Source organism: Manihot esculenta, chromosome 16 (genome assembly GCF_001659605.2).
Source record: "Manihot esculenta cultivar AM560-2 chromosome 16, M.esculenta_v8, whole genome shotgun sequence".
Lineage (NCBI taxonomy): Eukaryota > Viridiplantae > Streptophyta > Magnoliopsida > Malpighiales > Euphorbiaceae > Manihot > Manihot esculenta.
This window is the reverse complement of record NC_035176.2, coordinates 28,100,267-28,118,513: the sequence shown is the minus strand read 5'-3', so window position 1 is coordinate 28,118,513 and position 18,247 is coordinate 28,100,267. Positions and strand designations below refer to the sequence as shown.

The following is an 18,247-nucleotide window of genomic DNA, read 5'->3' as shown; positions in this document are numbered from 1 at the left end:
TATGTCAAGCGGCTATTTAATTTCTCTCGACGTACGTGTTGACAACTGCGAGATGACTGAACTCGCTTCTCTTATCTTCTATTACGTCATCAGACTAAACTTTTTTAAATAGATTCATGTGTGTAATCAGTTAAATCCACTTTACATCATAGAATTGAATTGCGCAATATTGATGCATGCTATTTAGTGCGATTTGATAAGTTTTGAGTTCGTAGAATTCAGTCTGATTTCATGAAGAGATAAATTTGGTGTTCACCGGAGTTATAAGTTGAAAAGGACGTGGTTTGGTAAGTATCCAAAGGAAGATATGGGGATAAGGTCCCCTCCACAGTATGCTTCATGTTTTAATCACAACTTCGATACTGAATTGACCTACAACGCAACACATTCTTCTGTTCAGATAGCGTGGGCCTTCTTATTACTAGACCTGTGATACGTTTGAGGCTAATTTTATTTGGTTAAAAGAATAAATGGTCCCTAATTATACAATAGGTATTTAAAATATAATATTTTATTTTTAATTTAAAAATAAATTATTATTAAAAAATAAAATAAAACTCTCACTTTTTAAAACATATGTAAGTTATATTTTATTCAGCCTTTAATAATATTTTAAGGGGTAAATTTAGACTTAAAAAATAAAATTTGATTTTTAAATAAAAAATATAAATTAAGATAAATTTTATTTTTTTCAAAGTTAACAAAATGATGTAATAAATTTTTTAATAAATCATTAAATATTAATATCAATATTAAATTATAAAAAAGCATAAAACAAAAATGAGAAGCTCACGATCGCAATTGGCCACTCAAAGAAAATTGAGAGAAAGGAAACGTAGAGATTGAGATGAAGAACAGATGAAGAGATTAATTAGACTAATCTTAATTATCGCACGAATGCATCATACATATCCATAGCCGTCCGATGTCTAATTAGAATTTCTTTTTTAATATTTAAAGAATTAAAAAAATTATATAGTCAATTTTGTTAAAATTAAAATATCTAATTAGAAAAATAAAAAAAGTTATCATGATAATTTTTTTTAAAAAAAGGAGTGTTTTCTGGCAGAAATTGATGGATTTGTATGACATTCCTTATAGATTAAAATAGAAAGAAAGCAAAGCTAAGTAGAGAAAAAGAAAAAAAAATTGAAAAAGTCGACATCAAAAAGAGAGAAGTGACAACAATTTATATCCACAAAAAAAAAAAAATACAAAGTCATGGCGACGTCGTTTTCTAATTGGAACCTACCGTCCGCATGGAGAGATAACATCAGGGATTGAGTGCGGCCAAAGGTTGATTTGTTGGAATTAGATAACATGACATGAAAGGATTGAGTGGAGCTTAAGTTTTTGCAGTAATACCATACCAACTGCTTCTTCTATTCCACTTCCACGTCTGTCTGACTTCAACGACGTCGTTTTTACAATCTTAAAGTTTAAATTTTCTTTTTTAATTTAAATATAAAAAGAATTTAATAATTCTGGAGTTTATACCCGTATAAGATTCATGAACTGCCCAGTGAGAGAAAGAGAGAGAGAATGATGATACTGAGATGAGAATATTTTCACGAGTAAAGGAATTGATAGAAGCAGAGACAAAAACAAAGCAAAAGAGTTTCGGAGAAGACGCTGATGCTACTTTTACTAAGGCATAATACTTAAAATTAACAAAATCTTGGAACTACCGTTTTCTTTGTCTGCCCCTTTCAGTTCATACTCTCCTCCTTTATTATTTTAATGGATAATTTACCATATTTGTTGTTAAAATTTAGTTAAATTCATAATTTAAGATTTATTTTTTAATAGTAAATAATTTAATTTCTCAATTTTTTATTTTATTAATAAATAATAAGTCTGTTACTCCATCATAAATTTAAAAAAATTAATTCAAATTTAAAGGAAATAAAAAGATTAAATTGTTATAATTTAAAATATTAAATGATTATAGTTTAATAATATTTTAACAAAATGATTATTTTTTTAAAAAATAATTAATGGTGCCTTTATTAAACTACTTCTTTTGTCTATTTTGCAAGACAATTTTTGTATTAATTTATCAATTATAATTTTATTAAATACTAAAAAATTATTTTAAAGAATAAATAATTAATGAAAGATATTTTAAAAATAAATAAAAAAAGAAAATTATAACAATTAATTTATATATTAATCGCATAAAAAGGAAAAATAAATAATATTTTGAGATATAAAGTTATAAAATGGAGGAAATAATAAGTAGTGAAAAAAATATAATTTAATTAGATTTTCTAAAGTCCAATAGAATTTCAGGGTTTTTTTTATATAAGACAACGTTTTAAAAACATAAATTTAATTTTTATGATATGATAATGTAATAATTTTTTCATAATTTATTAACACCACATTACAATTCATAAATTTTTAGAACTTCCCAATTTTAGTATTTTTGTTAAGATAATTCTAAAAATATTATTATAAATATATTACTATTAAATTTTTAGACAAATAGCTAAAATTTAAAAATGAATGAAATATATTCCAATATATATTAAATTAAATCTGATCCAAAGAGAAAAATCATTTATATTTAAGGAGGATAAGGATGGGTTGATAGAAGACTCACATCACGAATCTAGTCCAATCGGATAGTATCAGACAAATACTTGATTAACAAGGTTTCAATTCGCTACATTATTAAATAATTTAAACTAGTCAATTACCATCACCTGATTGCGCCGCCTCCATCTTCCCTCTTTTTTTAAAAAAAGTCTCATTTTAGATTGCCATTGATAATTTTTTTTATATATTACGTGACATTCGAAGCGCTTCCCTTTCACGAGTAAAGGGTGCCCTCCCCTCTCTCAAATTTTAAAGAAAAAGGGGATTATTGCGAAATATTGTTAAGGTTAATTTGAACAAATCTTGCCCACTTGATAAAAAGTAGACATAATCCTTCCCACATAAATAAATACCAACAGGGCTTCTTATCTCTTCTATGGATTAGATGGTCCCCAGATTGCTTCCACAATTCAATATCCTCCCAAAATAAACTAAACTACTCCATTTTCCTTTCATCATAAGATAAATCAACATAATTACATTGATTAGACAAACAGAACGAATTACATAGATTAATTTTCCGGGAAAATTAGATGAAAATGATGAACAACAAATATTATCATTCAAAAGAAAATTTGATGAACAAACTGACACACAGCTACCACGCTATCGGGAAGCCATAACAAATCCTTCTTCTCTATACACAAAAGTCGCTGCCTTTTTTCCCGTTCCTTTTCGCCGGTGCCACAAAACGGAGATTCTTGAAATCTCTCTCCTCATCTGGTATTTACAGAGGAGTGATCACCAAAGTTTCAAATTCTTCTTCATATTCACAGTCGGAGAACAGTCAACGGCCACCGAAATTAATTTCCCATTACAAAACAACAAAAAGAATGAAAATCGAAGCCGATTCCTACTCGGCTTCACTTCACCAGCTCAGAAACCCACCCAACATCAGGTGCTGAACCGGCTGAGTTAGCCCGGTCCAGTGAGTTCTCTTTACTCAGCTTTGCATACATCTTTGCCCTCAAGTCCCTTCCAGATTCCACCCTCTCCATTGCAGGCTCTTCGCCTAAACTAGGGTCCCAGAAGTCCGACTGACCCAGTCCAGATCGACCCATGGTCCGTGTGGGAGTCGATGGAAGACTGCAAAACCCTGGACGTAAAGACGATCCACGTGGCGACTCAAACCCGGATCCATTCTGCATGCCCCACGAGGCAGGTCCCACGTTCATCTTACCAAGTTGCAAACCCCGCATAGACGCAACGAGCTCGCTCATGGAGTTGAACGACCCGCCGACCACCTGGGGACTACTAGGCGAAATTGGAGGCGAATCCGACTGCGGAGACATAGGCGGGGAAGCTAAAATAGACGTTGGTGAGGAGTGAAAAGACCCACACTTAGTCAAGTAAGGGTCAAAATGGTGCCTCAGAGATGAGCCAACCTCTATATCACCCGATCCAGACCCGTTTCCTCTCGGACTCTGCTGTGGCAAGACCCGAAGCTGATCAGGAGTATGAGCGAAGAAACACACCCGGCGGCGACATGCTGGACCATCCTTGCATGGTTGGGTACGATATCGAGCCGGATGAAGCCAACACTCAAAAACTCCATGAGCAAACTCACAGGCGTCCCCTTTCTTGCAACCACCTTTGCGAAAGTCTGGGCATGCCGTACCAGAGTAATGATACCTGCGTGGGTCTCGACGGCGAGCTTTCTCTCCGGGATGAGCGTACGGACATTCGGTCCAGTCATGTGACCGACCACGTGCGCAGCGCCTCACCTTGAACTCGTACATACGAAAATGATCACACGAGAAGGCATCCACAGGCAAGTCCAGGTCATCGCTCAACGTGTCAGGCTCGTTCGACGGAAGGTATCGGTGGAGCGCCGTTAAGGAGTCGAGAAAAGGCGAACTGGAATTTCCACAATTAGCAAATGGAGAAGGCACGGGTGAAGATGGCTCATCGAAGAAGGGGTCCAAAGCTGGGATTTGGACTGTCGGACTTGAATGCGGAGACTCTCCGATCATCATTTTTGCACATTATCAGTGATGCAAGGAGAAGGAGCGGCGGTCTCTGTAATATAAACTGCTGGTTTTAACCATGATTAGGTTCTTGTTAACTATGGTTCGGTTTATAAATCTACCGCCTCCTTGTTTTCCAGTTTCCACTATGGTTATAGTTACGATATCGGGTGTGATAAATTAAAGTCACGGACCTATCTCAACCGTTGATCTCAATTTTGGATTTGATTAATCCGATGGACCCAACCATTATCTCGTGTAGAGCGACTGTCACAAGAAAAAGCTCTGTAGTCTCGTGACGCTATTTTTCTATCTCTATGTCGAAATTGACGGCTTACTGCTTGGGACCCTTGGATATTTTGAGGTAGTTGTCGTATATCGCAGGATAATCGCTGTAAATCTCGTGATCTTGTCTCCAGTAATCTATAATCATCAATATCTCACCTTCGGCAAACGATGAAAAATTATCCCCAGCAAAACTTTGGAGAATAATTACAGCATAGAGTCGCGAGAAGTTTGGTTTCAATATCTCTTTTAATTGTGACGTGAGATAGTTGAGTGCGATATTTGAGGGATAAATCTTGAGACATAACATGCAATTTTTAGTGAAGAAATACAGCGTAGAGGGACACGTGGAAGAGAGAGCATGTAGTGGCAGCCATGCGGAGATGGTCTAATTGAGTTGGGTAGGTGCAATCCGCCCACTTGTCATGAAAATCTCTGCAAAGTTTGAGAACCACGAACCATATGGCAGTTAGGGCCCGCCAGTGCAAGCGGGATGCGTAAAGAAACTCTGGTGTATTCTAGCAACTTCCCTTTTGATTCTTTAATATGCGCTTCAAAGTGGGGATATTATGGATGATATTCGGGCCCTGCCTTTTAAGGGATGGATTTCAATTCACTGAAGGCATACTTTATAATGTTATTTCATATAAAATGTTTTTTTTTTCATCATATTTACAATTATCACACATAAAATAATATTTAATAACGATCACAAATATATTTTTTATTTAATTTTCATAATTTAAAGAAAAGATTTACCGATTGATGGATTATAATGAAACTTAACATGGGAAGTTCTCAATTTTTTTCTAGACTTTTTAGCATTAATTTTTTATTTTTATTTTTATTATTCTTATTTTTTAAATACATCATCCACCAAATAATAAAATTAAATAAAATCTAAAAAAATATAAAAAAATATTTAATGTCGAAAACTTTATTTTATAAATTTATCTGTCATAATATTAATCGAACGAGAAATTTAATTGAAAAAAAAATAAGAACACGGAATAAAATTAAGATAATAAAAATATAAAATTTCTCTTGTTTATGAGTATTAAAATAGTATTAAAATATTTTTAAATTATATATAATAATAATAATTGAAATGATATATTTTTAGAAAGCAAATTTAAATTTAAATCCGAAATACAACGCAGGCTCCAAGTTTGCTATGGTCCCGCCGGCGTTTGTTCGGAGTGTGCGACGCCGGGAAAGAAGAGAAGAGGACAAAATGAGTAAAATGGGAAAAAGAAAAATCCGTAGAGCAATAAAACAAGTTGTACGGTCAAGGGTTGAGAGATCACGTGAGGACGACCAATGGGCGTAGTCAAAAGGCATGCGTACACGTGGTTGGTGGGACAGTTGAGGTGGCTGTTTCCTGACTGACACCCCATCAACGTGGATGCTGATGGGTACACGCGGCTATAGATTTGGTTCCCTCCCTCCGGATCTTCACGAATGCTGACTTCGCTTTTTCTTTGCCTTCCGATTTTATTTCTATTTCTTAATAACAAAAAAATTACAATTTAATTCCAATAATATTAAAATTCACTAATTAATTTATTAATTTTAAAAAAATATATTAAAATATTTTTAATATTTTAAAATTTATTAATTAATTTTTTTATTAATTTCATTATTAAATATTTTACTATTTAATTTTTATAATTTTAAAAAATTTATTAATTAATCTTTTAATATTAAAAATATTTTAAATTTTTTAATAATATTTAACAATTAATAGAATAACTACCTAATGATTTTTTTATAATTTAAAAAATTTTAATATATTTTTTAAAATTAAATATTAATTAATAAATTTTTTCATATTATAAAAATTAAATAATAATTTTCTTTTTTATTTCTATGAAAAACTGGAACTCCTTCAAATTATCCACGAGGATCCATCACGGTCAGATATGAGCTGCTCACCCTTTCATGAGGTGTTAAGGTTCTCTTTTCTCTCGTCCTTTTTATTTACAATTAAAAAATATAATATAATGAAAAGTGACTTTTTTTTTTCGCTTTCTTATCATATATTTTTATGAATTAATTTCATTTATCATTCTTCGATTGAGTGGTTATATCAATAGCCTTTCTCAATTTTAATTTATATTATAATTCTCAAAATTTTAATTTAAATATTTCCGTAATTTATTATTATAGATTTGTAAATTAATTTATATCTAAATTTCTCTTTCAATCCTAAATCTCTTTAAAACTTTTGTAAAAGTATTATAATAAATTTTAAATTAATATGTAAGTTTATTTCGAAAATTTATAGTTAGTTTAAAATTTAAATTTCGTATTTATTTATTTTCTATTAGTTTAAGTTTATAACTAGTTTAAATTATATGATTTGATTTATATATATATATATATATATATATATATATATATTTTAATTATTAATGAGGCTGAAACGAGATTATACGGCTGTTCAATTTGTAATATAAAAAAAAATGAGGTGATTGATATCTATAACAATTATTTTGACACTTAATAAATTGAAAAAAGGCGAGTATAATAAAATTTTTTAAAATTAAGAGTAGTTGTATCAAAAGAGTATACATTGATCTCTGTATTAATCTTTTTTTATACTCTAAGAAAATGAAGTTGGTTACCACATTTTTTAGAAATTCGACTAATATCGGCTAATGGATATGGGATCCCGTGATTATAAGTGTAACGAAGATTTGCTGAATTGCATTCTCTAACGGTAACTTCCCATTGAGTCTCGTCCTAGAGTTGAGAAGGTGATTCTTGACGAAGAGTTAAGACCTACAGTATTCGGGTCTTCTTTTCTGCCAGTGAAACTGAAACCGAGCATCAGTTGATCATATCCTTACCACATGACCTATCTTCGAGTGCTAGCTCATGACCTACTTTAGGAGATTACTGTGCTATATCAGAAGTTCCTCCACTGGTCTTCATTTTATCCTGGCAGAGCCATCTCTACATGAACCAGGCACGAGCTCCTCACCTGCTCAGCCTTCCCTGTTTTGGAGAAAGCACCTCCCTAACTGGCGAACAGGGTATTTCTCTTTTCAACTCCTTTTGTACTTCAAACTGTCTTCCTCACTTTTTATTATATTCAGATATGGCCAAATTAAAAAACAAATTTGCTCAGGTTGTCTGTGCTACCAGGAAATGCAAGACTGTTGCTGGAGCGACTGCGCCTCCACCTAAGCGTGCTCATCGTGCCAAGGAGATCAACATGCTTCCTCCCCCTCCAGCAATTGAAGAATCGACTCCCACTCAACCTGAGTCTTCTACAAGGGATACTCCTCCTGCCGCCCCTACTCAAATTGATGCTCCACAGGAAGATGTTGGTGTTGGTGCCGCCTGGCTTCAGGGCATCCAACATCTAGCCTTGGCTCTGCCTTGAACTACTTCTCTTCTTGAGGAGCCCCGACTATCTGTTCTTATTGCCAAGAGTGTTCTGAGGCCCAGGTACCGCAAGCAGTTGAATGAGGTCGATATTGATGGCCTCTATGATAATATATCCACTCTATTATGGAGAGTGCTCTCTATGTCTACATGGCTAAGGAATGAAACAAAACTCTGAGGTGAGAGTTTGGGGCATAAGAAACAAACAAAAAAACTCCTACAGGAGGAGTACTCGAGGCTGAAAGCTCGAGTTGAGGAGGTGGAGAACACCATGAAGGAGACGCTGAAGTCTATTGACAAACTCTAAGTATTCTTGGACGAGCTAATACTTCAAAGCTAGCCTCTGAGTACCGAGCTAAAACTGCCGAGGACCAAGTGACTACTCTCAAGCACCAAGTCTAGGAGCTGCAGTTTCAAGTAGAGAAGGCCCAGATTGCTACCTCTGGAGTGGCTAAATTGGAAGCCGAGCTTGGGGAGACGGTGGCCCAGGGTGGAGATATGTTCGTACAAGGGTAGGACTCTATCAAGAAAGAACTCGCCAAGCATTTTCTTGCGGAAGACTTCTCCTAGATTGACGACATCTTTCTGGATGAGGATGGGCAGGACGAGGAGAGGACAATCAAAGAATATCCTCATGTCCCGGCCTTTATTGTAATAGCAATAAATGAACATGTAACAGAAGTTCGGGAAGAGATGATTGATGATGTCCCTCCTGCCCTGTAACATTCTTTTTTATTGAATGAAAAAACTTTTTATTATATTTTGCCATTATTTTTATCAAGTGTTTATATGCTCGGTATTCGACCATAACTCTCGTCCGACCATAGCCAAAATAAGATTTAAATAATTTCTAAAAAAATTCTTAAAGGCTAATATCCAGCCCAAAAGAACTTGGTAATCATTATTCTTACCAGAAAATGACTAAAACAGACTCGCTAACTAGACATAACTAGTAGTCATGAAATAAATAATTTAAAAAATTTGCAGAACGGGACCAGCACCCGGACATGTAGCCTGACTGATACCCGCCTTGTGGCCTGAGCATGAAATGCCTTAGAGAAATTTTTATAACATGAGACTAATATTCGGTCAGGTGGCCTAGCAAATATCCGCCTTGAGACCTGTGCATAAAATACTTTAGAAACTTTTTGTGAAACGAAACTAACACCCGATTGCATGATCTGGCGAATACTCGCCTTGTGGCATGGGCATAAAATGCCTTAGGTAGCAGGACTAACACTCGATTATGGGTATGGGGGATACCCCTCTTACTGTCTTAGCATAGAATATCTTAGTTAGCGGAATTAACACTCGGTTATGGGTCTGGCGGATACCCACCTTGTGACCTAGGCATTTTATTGATTAAGTTACAAAAATTTAGAGAGATTATATAAATTAAATTAGATATCACACAAAAATAATTTCTTGTGAGTCTTGAATAGAAAAAATATTAGATTTTGCCGGCGTATATCATTTCATCATATTAAAATGGTATCTCAATCTAACAGTATTAGAACAAGTCATTGAAAATTTTAAAACTACTTATTAAACTAACATTACCATTAAACTGGCCATACTTACCTGAAAGTTAATTTAAATCTAAACTTATTAAGTTTTACAATTTTTAATGACTTGTTTAACACTATTGGTTTAGTATATTGGTTTAGTATATTACTTCAGTACAATGAGGTATTATTTTAAATGTATTGATATGATACAATATTCGTTCAAAGTGTATCATGCATTATCACCATATGACAGAGCCATATAGCGAGATTACTCAAGTCTCATGCATAAAAAAAAATTCGGTCAACATGATGGTAAGTATTCATAGGAGCAAAAGACTCACCCTCTTATGTCCGGTCGAGCATTTCATGACATATAAATTACCGTAAAGGATATTATACAACAGATTTCCATTATATTTACAAAACGTGGAATTTTCTTAATCGATATTAGTTAGATTTTCAGAAAAATTACCAACTACTTTTATATTTTTACAGAATAAAAATAAAGCGCACATAAAGTTCCAGTTATGCATTCTTACACACTTTCAATTTATCTCTTTTGCATACAGATTATTTTCAACTCCTTTTTTACCACATTATATATTCAATAATTTGACTTGAAAATATTTTCCCTTTTTTTTGTCATGCATTGATTATTGACGGATTATTTTTAATTCCTTTTCGACCACATTATGTATTCAATAATTTGACTTGAAAACATTTTCCCCTTTTTTTTGTCATGCTTTGATTATTACAATATCTTCTATTGCAATTGTTGCATATGTCCTTATTTTAGTAAATATAGAATAAAAATAGTTGTCTAAGAGTTAGATTTGAATTCCAAACTAATTGGAATAGACTATATATATATTTTTTCCTTTCTCATATATCACACTTGTTCATTGGGGTATATGGCACTCTACATTAACTGCACTAAATATATTAAATTACCCACACAATTTATGCTAGAAATCCATTTAATGTTCGTCTTGATATGCCATATTCATTTGTGCATGTACGTGTTTTACATAGTATTCACTCACACACAATATATTTTATTTAACTGCAATTTTACAAAACTTATCTTTTATGTTATTAGAGATCTTGTGATCACATAATATATTTATTATTTAAATCGTCCTATATATTTTAGGTAAAGAGATAATAGTTCCTCTTGAAGATTTTTACCCTATTGAGATACTATGATTCTAGTCATGTTATTGTAGTAGCTTGCTGGGATAGTTCTAATTTAGTAAATGATGTAAATAACTTCTCAAAGAAATAGCACCAATTCCTTTACGAGTATACGTATATTTTATCATGAAGTCAACAATTTTCCATGATTAAGATCGTAATACTTTTACTAATTACAGTGTTTTATTGAAGTTAAATGTAGTTTTAATAAGTAGAATCAACTATTACTTATGGAATAGTCTTAAATCATGCATAAGCGAGTATAAAATGTAAAATTTTTATATACATTTAGATGCGTGCAAATTTTCAATAAGATATAGTTTTAAGTTTAGTTGCTATGATATATTTTATTAATTGATCTAAGTTTTTTTTTTGTTCTTCTCATTGGGGCATATTAGTGTTTTATTATTTTCTTATGGAGTTAGTAATTTTAATAGAAAAGTATCAACACTGAAAAAGTATGGGTTAACCAACTCCGTATTTATTGTTGAGCTGTCTACTATTAATGAGCTATTTGAAATCCCTGACAAAAGGAGTTTTTGACTTGATGATAGATCTAATGATGGGGAAGAAATGTTCTGAGCAGGATTGACAGTGATATAACAGTCCGATCGGGGTATATTGACAAAAGGAGTTTTTGACTTGATGATGAGACTAATGATAGGGAAGAAATATTCTAAGCAGGATTGATAGTGACATGATAGCCCGATTGGGGTATATATACCCCTGCAAAGAATAAGCAGGGTATCGATCTAGAAACCAACTTAGTATTATGCACAAAAACTTTAACATTTTCAAACCGAGAACCCAGTCAAACTTCTCATTAATTGCCCGCATTTACTCCATTAATAAACCAACTACATTCTTGGAGAACTTCCATGAATCAAACTACTTATTTAGGTATCGAAATTTAGACTCCCCAGGATCTCAATTATCAAATTTATATTAATAATTTTCTCTCCATTAATTTACTACTGAAAATGAGATAATTAAGTGTGTTTAATTATTGTCCTATTCTCAAGAGAGACAGAGATTGAAGAGATATTATATATCAAAGCCAAACGATATCGCAGAAAGGAAAATAAGGGGATCAATTCCAGGAGCAAAACGACGCCATAGAGGAAGAACCAAAATGACGTCGTTTCATATATAAATGTAGTATACTCTAGAAAGTTCTAGAATAATGCAGAAAAATAAATCTGTTAGTTTGTTAGATTTCAATTTCCCTCAAATGTATATATATAGGCAGGATCTCAATCAATAAAATTACTATTCTCATTCTCCAAATTTTAACTACTTTATCATGGTATCAAAGCTTACCCTGTGTAAACCACCCCGCCAAAATTAGATCTAGATCTGAAAAGAAACCGCCCTTAATTCCCCTTCCATACACCTCACTTAACAAGTATAATGTCAGAGATTACTGAAGAGAACATACCAAGAAGAGCAGAGAAAGATGACCAGACGATAAGGCTACTAAATTTTGATTCTCCCAGCATGATCCTTGTTATTTATTCTCTAAATGAAAATAATTACCTAACATGGAGCAGATCAATGGTCATCGCGTTGATGGCAAAGGACAAGCTAGGATTCATAAACGACAAATGCAAGATGTCAGAATAAGATGATAAAAATTATGAGGAGTGGCAGAAGGCAGATAACATGGTAATGTCCTGGATCTTGAATGCTCTTTCAAAAAAATTGGCCGAAGCCTTTCTTTATGCTACAAATGCCTATGAATTATGGGAAGAACTCAAAAAAAGATTTGGGGACAGTAATCGTCCCTTAATATACCAATTAATGAAGGAAATCAACAATGTTAGCCAAGCAAACAAAAATCTTATGATATATTACACAAAATTAAAAAAATTATGGGACGAATATGCATGTTTAAAACCAATTCCTATATGTGATTGTGGTACAACAAAGTTATTTGCTGATATAGAATGTAAACACAAATTAATGCAATTCTTGATGGGCCTAAATGAGACATATGACCATGTAAGGAATCATAACCTTATCATGAAACCACTGCCTAGGGTAAATAAAGCTTATTCTATGATCTTGAGGATTGAAAAGCAGAGAGAAGCACAAAATGAGAAAGTTGGAAACAGTGCAATGACAGCAAAGACCTCAAAAATTAACAAAGACATAACATGGAGAACTCAATACAAGAAAAAGGATGACAGAACGTACACTTACTGCAAAGCCACAGGACATGTAAAGGAAACATGCTTCAAGCTCAATGGATATCCAGATTAGTTCAATGAGCTCAAACTAAAAAAGGCCAAAGGAAAAGGTAATGTTGCGGCTCACATGTTTGAAACACCTCTAAACTGTGATGACAACCATATTCAGGGCAAAGCTGAGTGGAACATGGAGTCACTAATACAAGAAATGATGAAGTACATGAAGAATCATGGCCAAGGTACTACTGGCAGCAATGATGCCAATTGTATTAATTACACTAGAATTGCATGTATGTCATCCTATTGCTACTCTAAGGCTTGTAAGATTAGAGCTATAGGAGAATGGATTGTAGACACAGGTGCCGCAGCTCACATGTGTAATGACCTATCCCTTTTTTCAAACCACAAAATTCCAACTAAACCAAGTGTTGTGACCTTACCCGATGGCAGCATGAAAAATATCACCAAAATTGGAACAATATTTTTAAACCAAAATACGCAACTATTAGATGTGCTATATGTACCTACCTTTAAATATAACTTGTTGTCTGTTAGCCAGATCACACAATCAAACAAAATTTATATGCAATTCCTCCATGACCAATGCATTTTGCAGGACCTAGTGACTAAACACCTACTAGCTGTTGGGAGAATGCACCACGGATTATATAGACTAAATAAAAAATCATTTAGCCATCAAGGAAGCAGACTAAAGACAATTACCACATCACTGATATCTCAACAACATAAGAGCAGATATAAAGTATGGCTCAGAAGTTTAGGTCATGTATCAAAAAATAAATTACTGCATCTAAATGTAATAAAGGCTAGTGATTATGATTCATATGTGTGCACCATTTGTCCCATTGTAAAACAACAAAGATTGAGTTTTAATAAAAGCAAGATCACTTCTACAATACCATTTGAGCTAATTCATGTGGACATTTGGGGTTCATATTCAGTGGTTTCAGTTTCAAATGCAAGATATGTGTTAACCATAGTTGATGATTACACTAAAGCCACATAGACATACTCATTACAACATAAACAGTCTGTATTTGCTGTGTTGAAAGAGTTCATTACCATGGTCAAAAACCAATTTCACAAGTCAGTAAAGAACTTGAGATCAGATAATGGGACAGAGTTTGTGAATCAAGATTGCAGTAAATGGTTGAGAGAAAAGGGCATTATTCTCCAGAAATCATGCTCATATACTCCACAACAGAACATAGTGGTTGAAAGGAAGCATAAGCACTTGCTAAAAGTTGCAAGAGCCCTGATGTTTCAGTTAAATTTACCAAAAAAATTTTGGGAAGAATTCATACTCACAGCCACTTACATTATCAATAGACTACCTAGCTCAGTACTGAATTGAGAAACAGCTTATGCTCGTTTACACAAGGAAAACTCTAATCTCAATCTACTCAAAACCTTTGGTTGCCTGTGTTTTGCAACCAATACCTTACCTCATAAAACAAAATTTGCAGAAAGAGCCTTTAAGGGAGTCTTCCTTGGATATGTTTCAGGAATAAAAGCCTGCAAAGTCTATGCCCTGGACCTAAACAAGATCCTAATTTCTAGAGATGTCATCTTCCATGAAGATATATTCCCATTCAAATCCCACCAAGACACTTATAGCCCCCACAAAACAGTGTTACAAACACAATACTTGAACCTGACCCAACAATCTCAACCCAACCATATACTGATCACAGCCCTCCCCATGAATCTCCAAGAACAATAGAAGAGATTGAAGCATATATTGACACATCTACAACTGAAGAAGAAGAAGCACCCACTATTTCTGAACCAACCACAGAACATTCAGAAGAAAGGGCAATTTCAACATAGACAAGAAAAAGCACAAGACTCTCCATAAGACCAAGATGGCTAAATAATTTTGTGGCAACCTCTATATATCATGCTAATTTGATGCATTCCCCAACACTATCACAGGTAATTCTCTTAACACATTGCCCTGTTTTACTTTCGAACCTACCTTTACACCTTATTAATTGAGCTTTGTGGCAAATATCTTTATAACCTATGAACCAAAGTCCTATCTACAAGCTAAAGAGGATAGAAAATAGGTACAAGCAATGCAAGATGAATTAAATGCCTTAGACATAAATAATACTTGGTACCTAACTACTCTACCCAAAGGCAAAAGAGCTATTGCCTCCAAATGGGTTTTCAGAATTAAACATATGCCAGATGACTCTATTGATAGGTTCAAAGCCCGATTGGTGGCAAAGGGATTCAATCAACTACTTGGAGTTGACTACACAGACAATTTTTCTCCAGTAGCCAAATTGGTTACTGTGAGAATGTTTATGGCCATAGCCACTGCCAAGAACTGGCCAATACATCACCTAGATGTTAACAACGGCTATCTACATGGTCATGTAGAAGAAGACCTATATATGCTATCCCCAGAAGGCTGTGATAAAGCTCAACCAGGACAAGTATGCAAACTTATTAAAAGCATTTACGATTTAAAACAGGCAGGAATAATGTGGAACAAAGAAGTTACTCAATGCTTGAAGCAATTCAGGTTCAACCAATCCTCTTTTGATCACTGCCTGTTCACAAAAACACAGAAAGACATATTTTTAACTTTGCTTATTTATGTTGATGACATTCTTATAGCAGGTCAATCAGAAGAGGATATATCAGATATAAAATCTTACTTAAATAAACTCTTCACAACTAAAGATCTGGGATATGTCAAGTACTTTTTGGGATTACAAGTTGCACATTCTGAAACTGGTCTTTTTCTTCACCAAAAGAAATATGTGTTAGACATCCTTCAAGAAATAAGATACATGCCAGCTAAGATCTCTGACTCCCCTTTACCATAAGGGCTCAAACTCGACAATACAACAGGACCAACCTTGCCTGGCCTAGACAAATATCGGAAGCTAATAGGTAAATTACTTTACCTTGGAGTTACCAGACCAGACATCTCCTATGCGACGCAACAACTCAGCCAGTTCATGCAGCAGCCGTGCCAGCAACACTAGAATGCAACACTTCATATGCTTCGCTACTTGAAAGGTTGTCCAACACGGGGGTTGTTCTTCCCAGCTTAGAATGACCTCAAGATCCGAGCTTTCTCAGATGCAGACTGAGCTTCATGTTCGATGACTCGAAAATCACCCATTGGCTACTGCATCTTCCTCGGTCCATTATTGATATCCTGGAAAGTAAAAAAACAAAACACGGTCCATAGGTCCTCAGTAGAAGCCGAGTACAGAAGCATGGCTATTATAGTATGTGAGCTTAAATGGATAACTTATCTGATGAAAGAGTTTCACATAGAACCACAACTCCCTATCCCACTTCACTGTGATAACCAAGCAGCCCAACATATCGCGGCCAACCCTATTTTTCACGAACGAAAAAAGCATCTGGACATCAATTGCCATATCGTACGCGACCAACTCTCTAGAGGCTTCATCTCAACGGTGCATGTACCATCTCGGGAACAAATCGTAGATTTGTTCACGAATCCCTTAGAACGGCGCAATTTCACACTCTCCCGTCCAAGATAGATTTACCAAAAAATTAGGGCATCTCCATCTTGCGGGGAGCTGAAGAGATATTATATATCAAAGTCAAACGTCATCGCAGAAGGGAAAATAAGGGGCTCAATTCCAGGAGCAAAATGACGCCGTAGAGGAAGAACCAAAACGGCGTCGTTTCATATATAAATATAGTATACCCCAGAAAGTTCCAAAATAATGTAGAAAAATAAATCTGTTAGTTTGTTAGATTTCAATTTCCCTTAATTATATGTTTATATATATATATATAGACAGGATTTCGATCAATAAAATTACTATTCTCATTCTCCAAATTTTAACTACTTCATCAGAGATAGAGAGTCTTATTTCTGACTTTCGATATATATTAAACAATTAAGATATTAATATGAATTGATGAGATTTATTATAAAAAAATAAGACCTTCATATTCCTCCCCCAATTGACAAATAACCCAAAACCGTGATAGTTAGGCTTAAAGTCCAAGGGATAAGCAAACCATATAGCATTTGCATGAAACACACTAAGAAGATTTTGATAATCTCTTTACAAATATCATGACTAAAATTAGAGAAACAAATCGAAACATCTCGGTTATTTAAAATTAAAACCGACCAATAATTTTTTTTTGATTTATTTATTATTTCAATTTTATTAATTCAATTTAAAATTAAATCGATTTGATTGAACACCTGTTAGAGAGATTAAGAAATTATATGAAGAATTATTATATTTAATATACAGAGATAAATGATAAAATTGGAAAAATTAATTAATATGATAAATAATTTAAAAAAAAATGACACAAAAATGTGGAGGAATTAATTCTATTAAAATAGGCAAAACAAAGTGGACATGCATATAAAAAGGCAAATGCTAAATAAATAGAAAAGAAATTTAGATAAAGTAGTGGGAGTTACGTTGTCCCATTCATGAAACAGTAAACAAGATATTAATGTTGGATTGGGTTAGGTCGTCTCAATGAATTTCCCTTCTCATTAAAAAACAAAAATTCAAAAAAAATTCAAAAAAACTTCGGGCCTTGTTTTAGGATCTCGTGTTTAGCATTTGTCCCCCAAAAGTGTCGTAAACACCATAATTCCCATTTAACGAGCTACTCTTGTTTCTTAGGCTCGATCGATTTTACTTTTTTTATTTATTATTATATATAATTTTTATTTATTTTATTTTTTAATATATGTTAAAAAATATTTTTTTATTAATTTTTAATTATATATATTTTAAATATAATAAATTTTATTAAATATTAAAAAATATTTAAAGACAACTGACATTTCATTTGTACATTAGTGTGTAAAATAAATGTTTTTGTTTATTTTTAATTATAAATGTGTAATAAATCATGATTTTAATATAAAGGTGCATTATATAAAAAATAAACAGAATAGGAGTGGTTGACTTAAATTATAAGTTATGTTTATTTTTAGGTTAATTTATATTCTAGTTCCTAAAATTTAGTAAAATCTATAATTTAACCTCTATTTGTTTAATAGTAAATAATTTAATCTCTAAATTTTTATTTTATTAATAAAATAGTTTTATTA

General features: G+C 33.3%; 1 protein-coding gene across 1 annotated transcript; it reads right to left on the bottom strand.

The window, feature by feature from the left end:
- Positions 1 to 3,059: 3,059 nt before the first annotated feature.
- Positions 3,060 to 4,623, bottom strand: LOC110604032 (zinc finger CCCH domain-containing protein 20). Its single transcript, XM_021742069.2, has one exon. The coding sequence runs from the start codon at positions 4,575 to 4,577 to the stop codon at positions 3,465 to 3,467; it is 1,113 nt and encodes a 370-aa protein (XP_021597761.1). The 5' UTR covers positions 4,578 to 4,623; the 3' UTR covers positions 3,060 to 3,464.
- Between the last annotated feature and the right edge of the window lie 13,624 nt (positions 4,624 to 18,247).

Excerpts from the sequence above, each read along its gene's own strand:
- LOC110604032 (XM_021742069.2), bottom strand. The coding sequence starts at position 4,577 with ATGATGATCGGAGAGTCTCCGCATTCAAGTCCGACAGTCCAAATCCCA.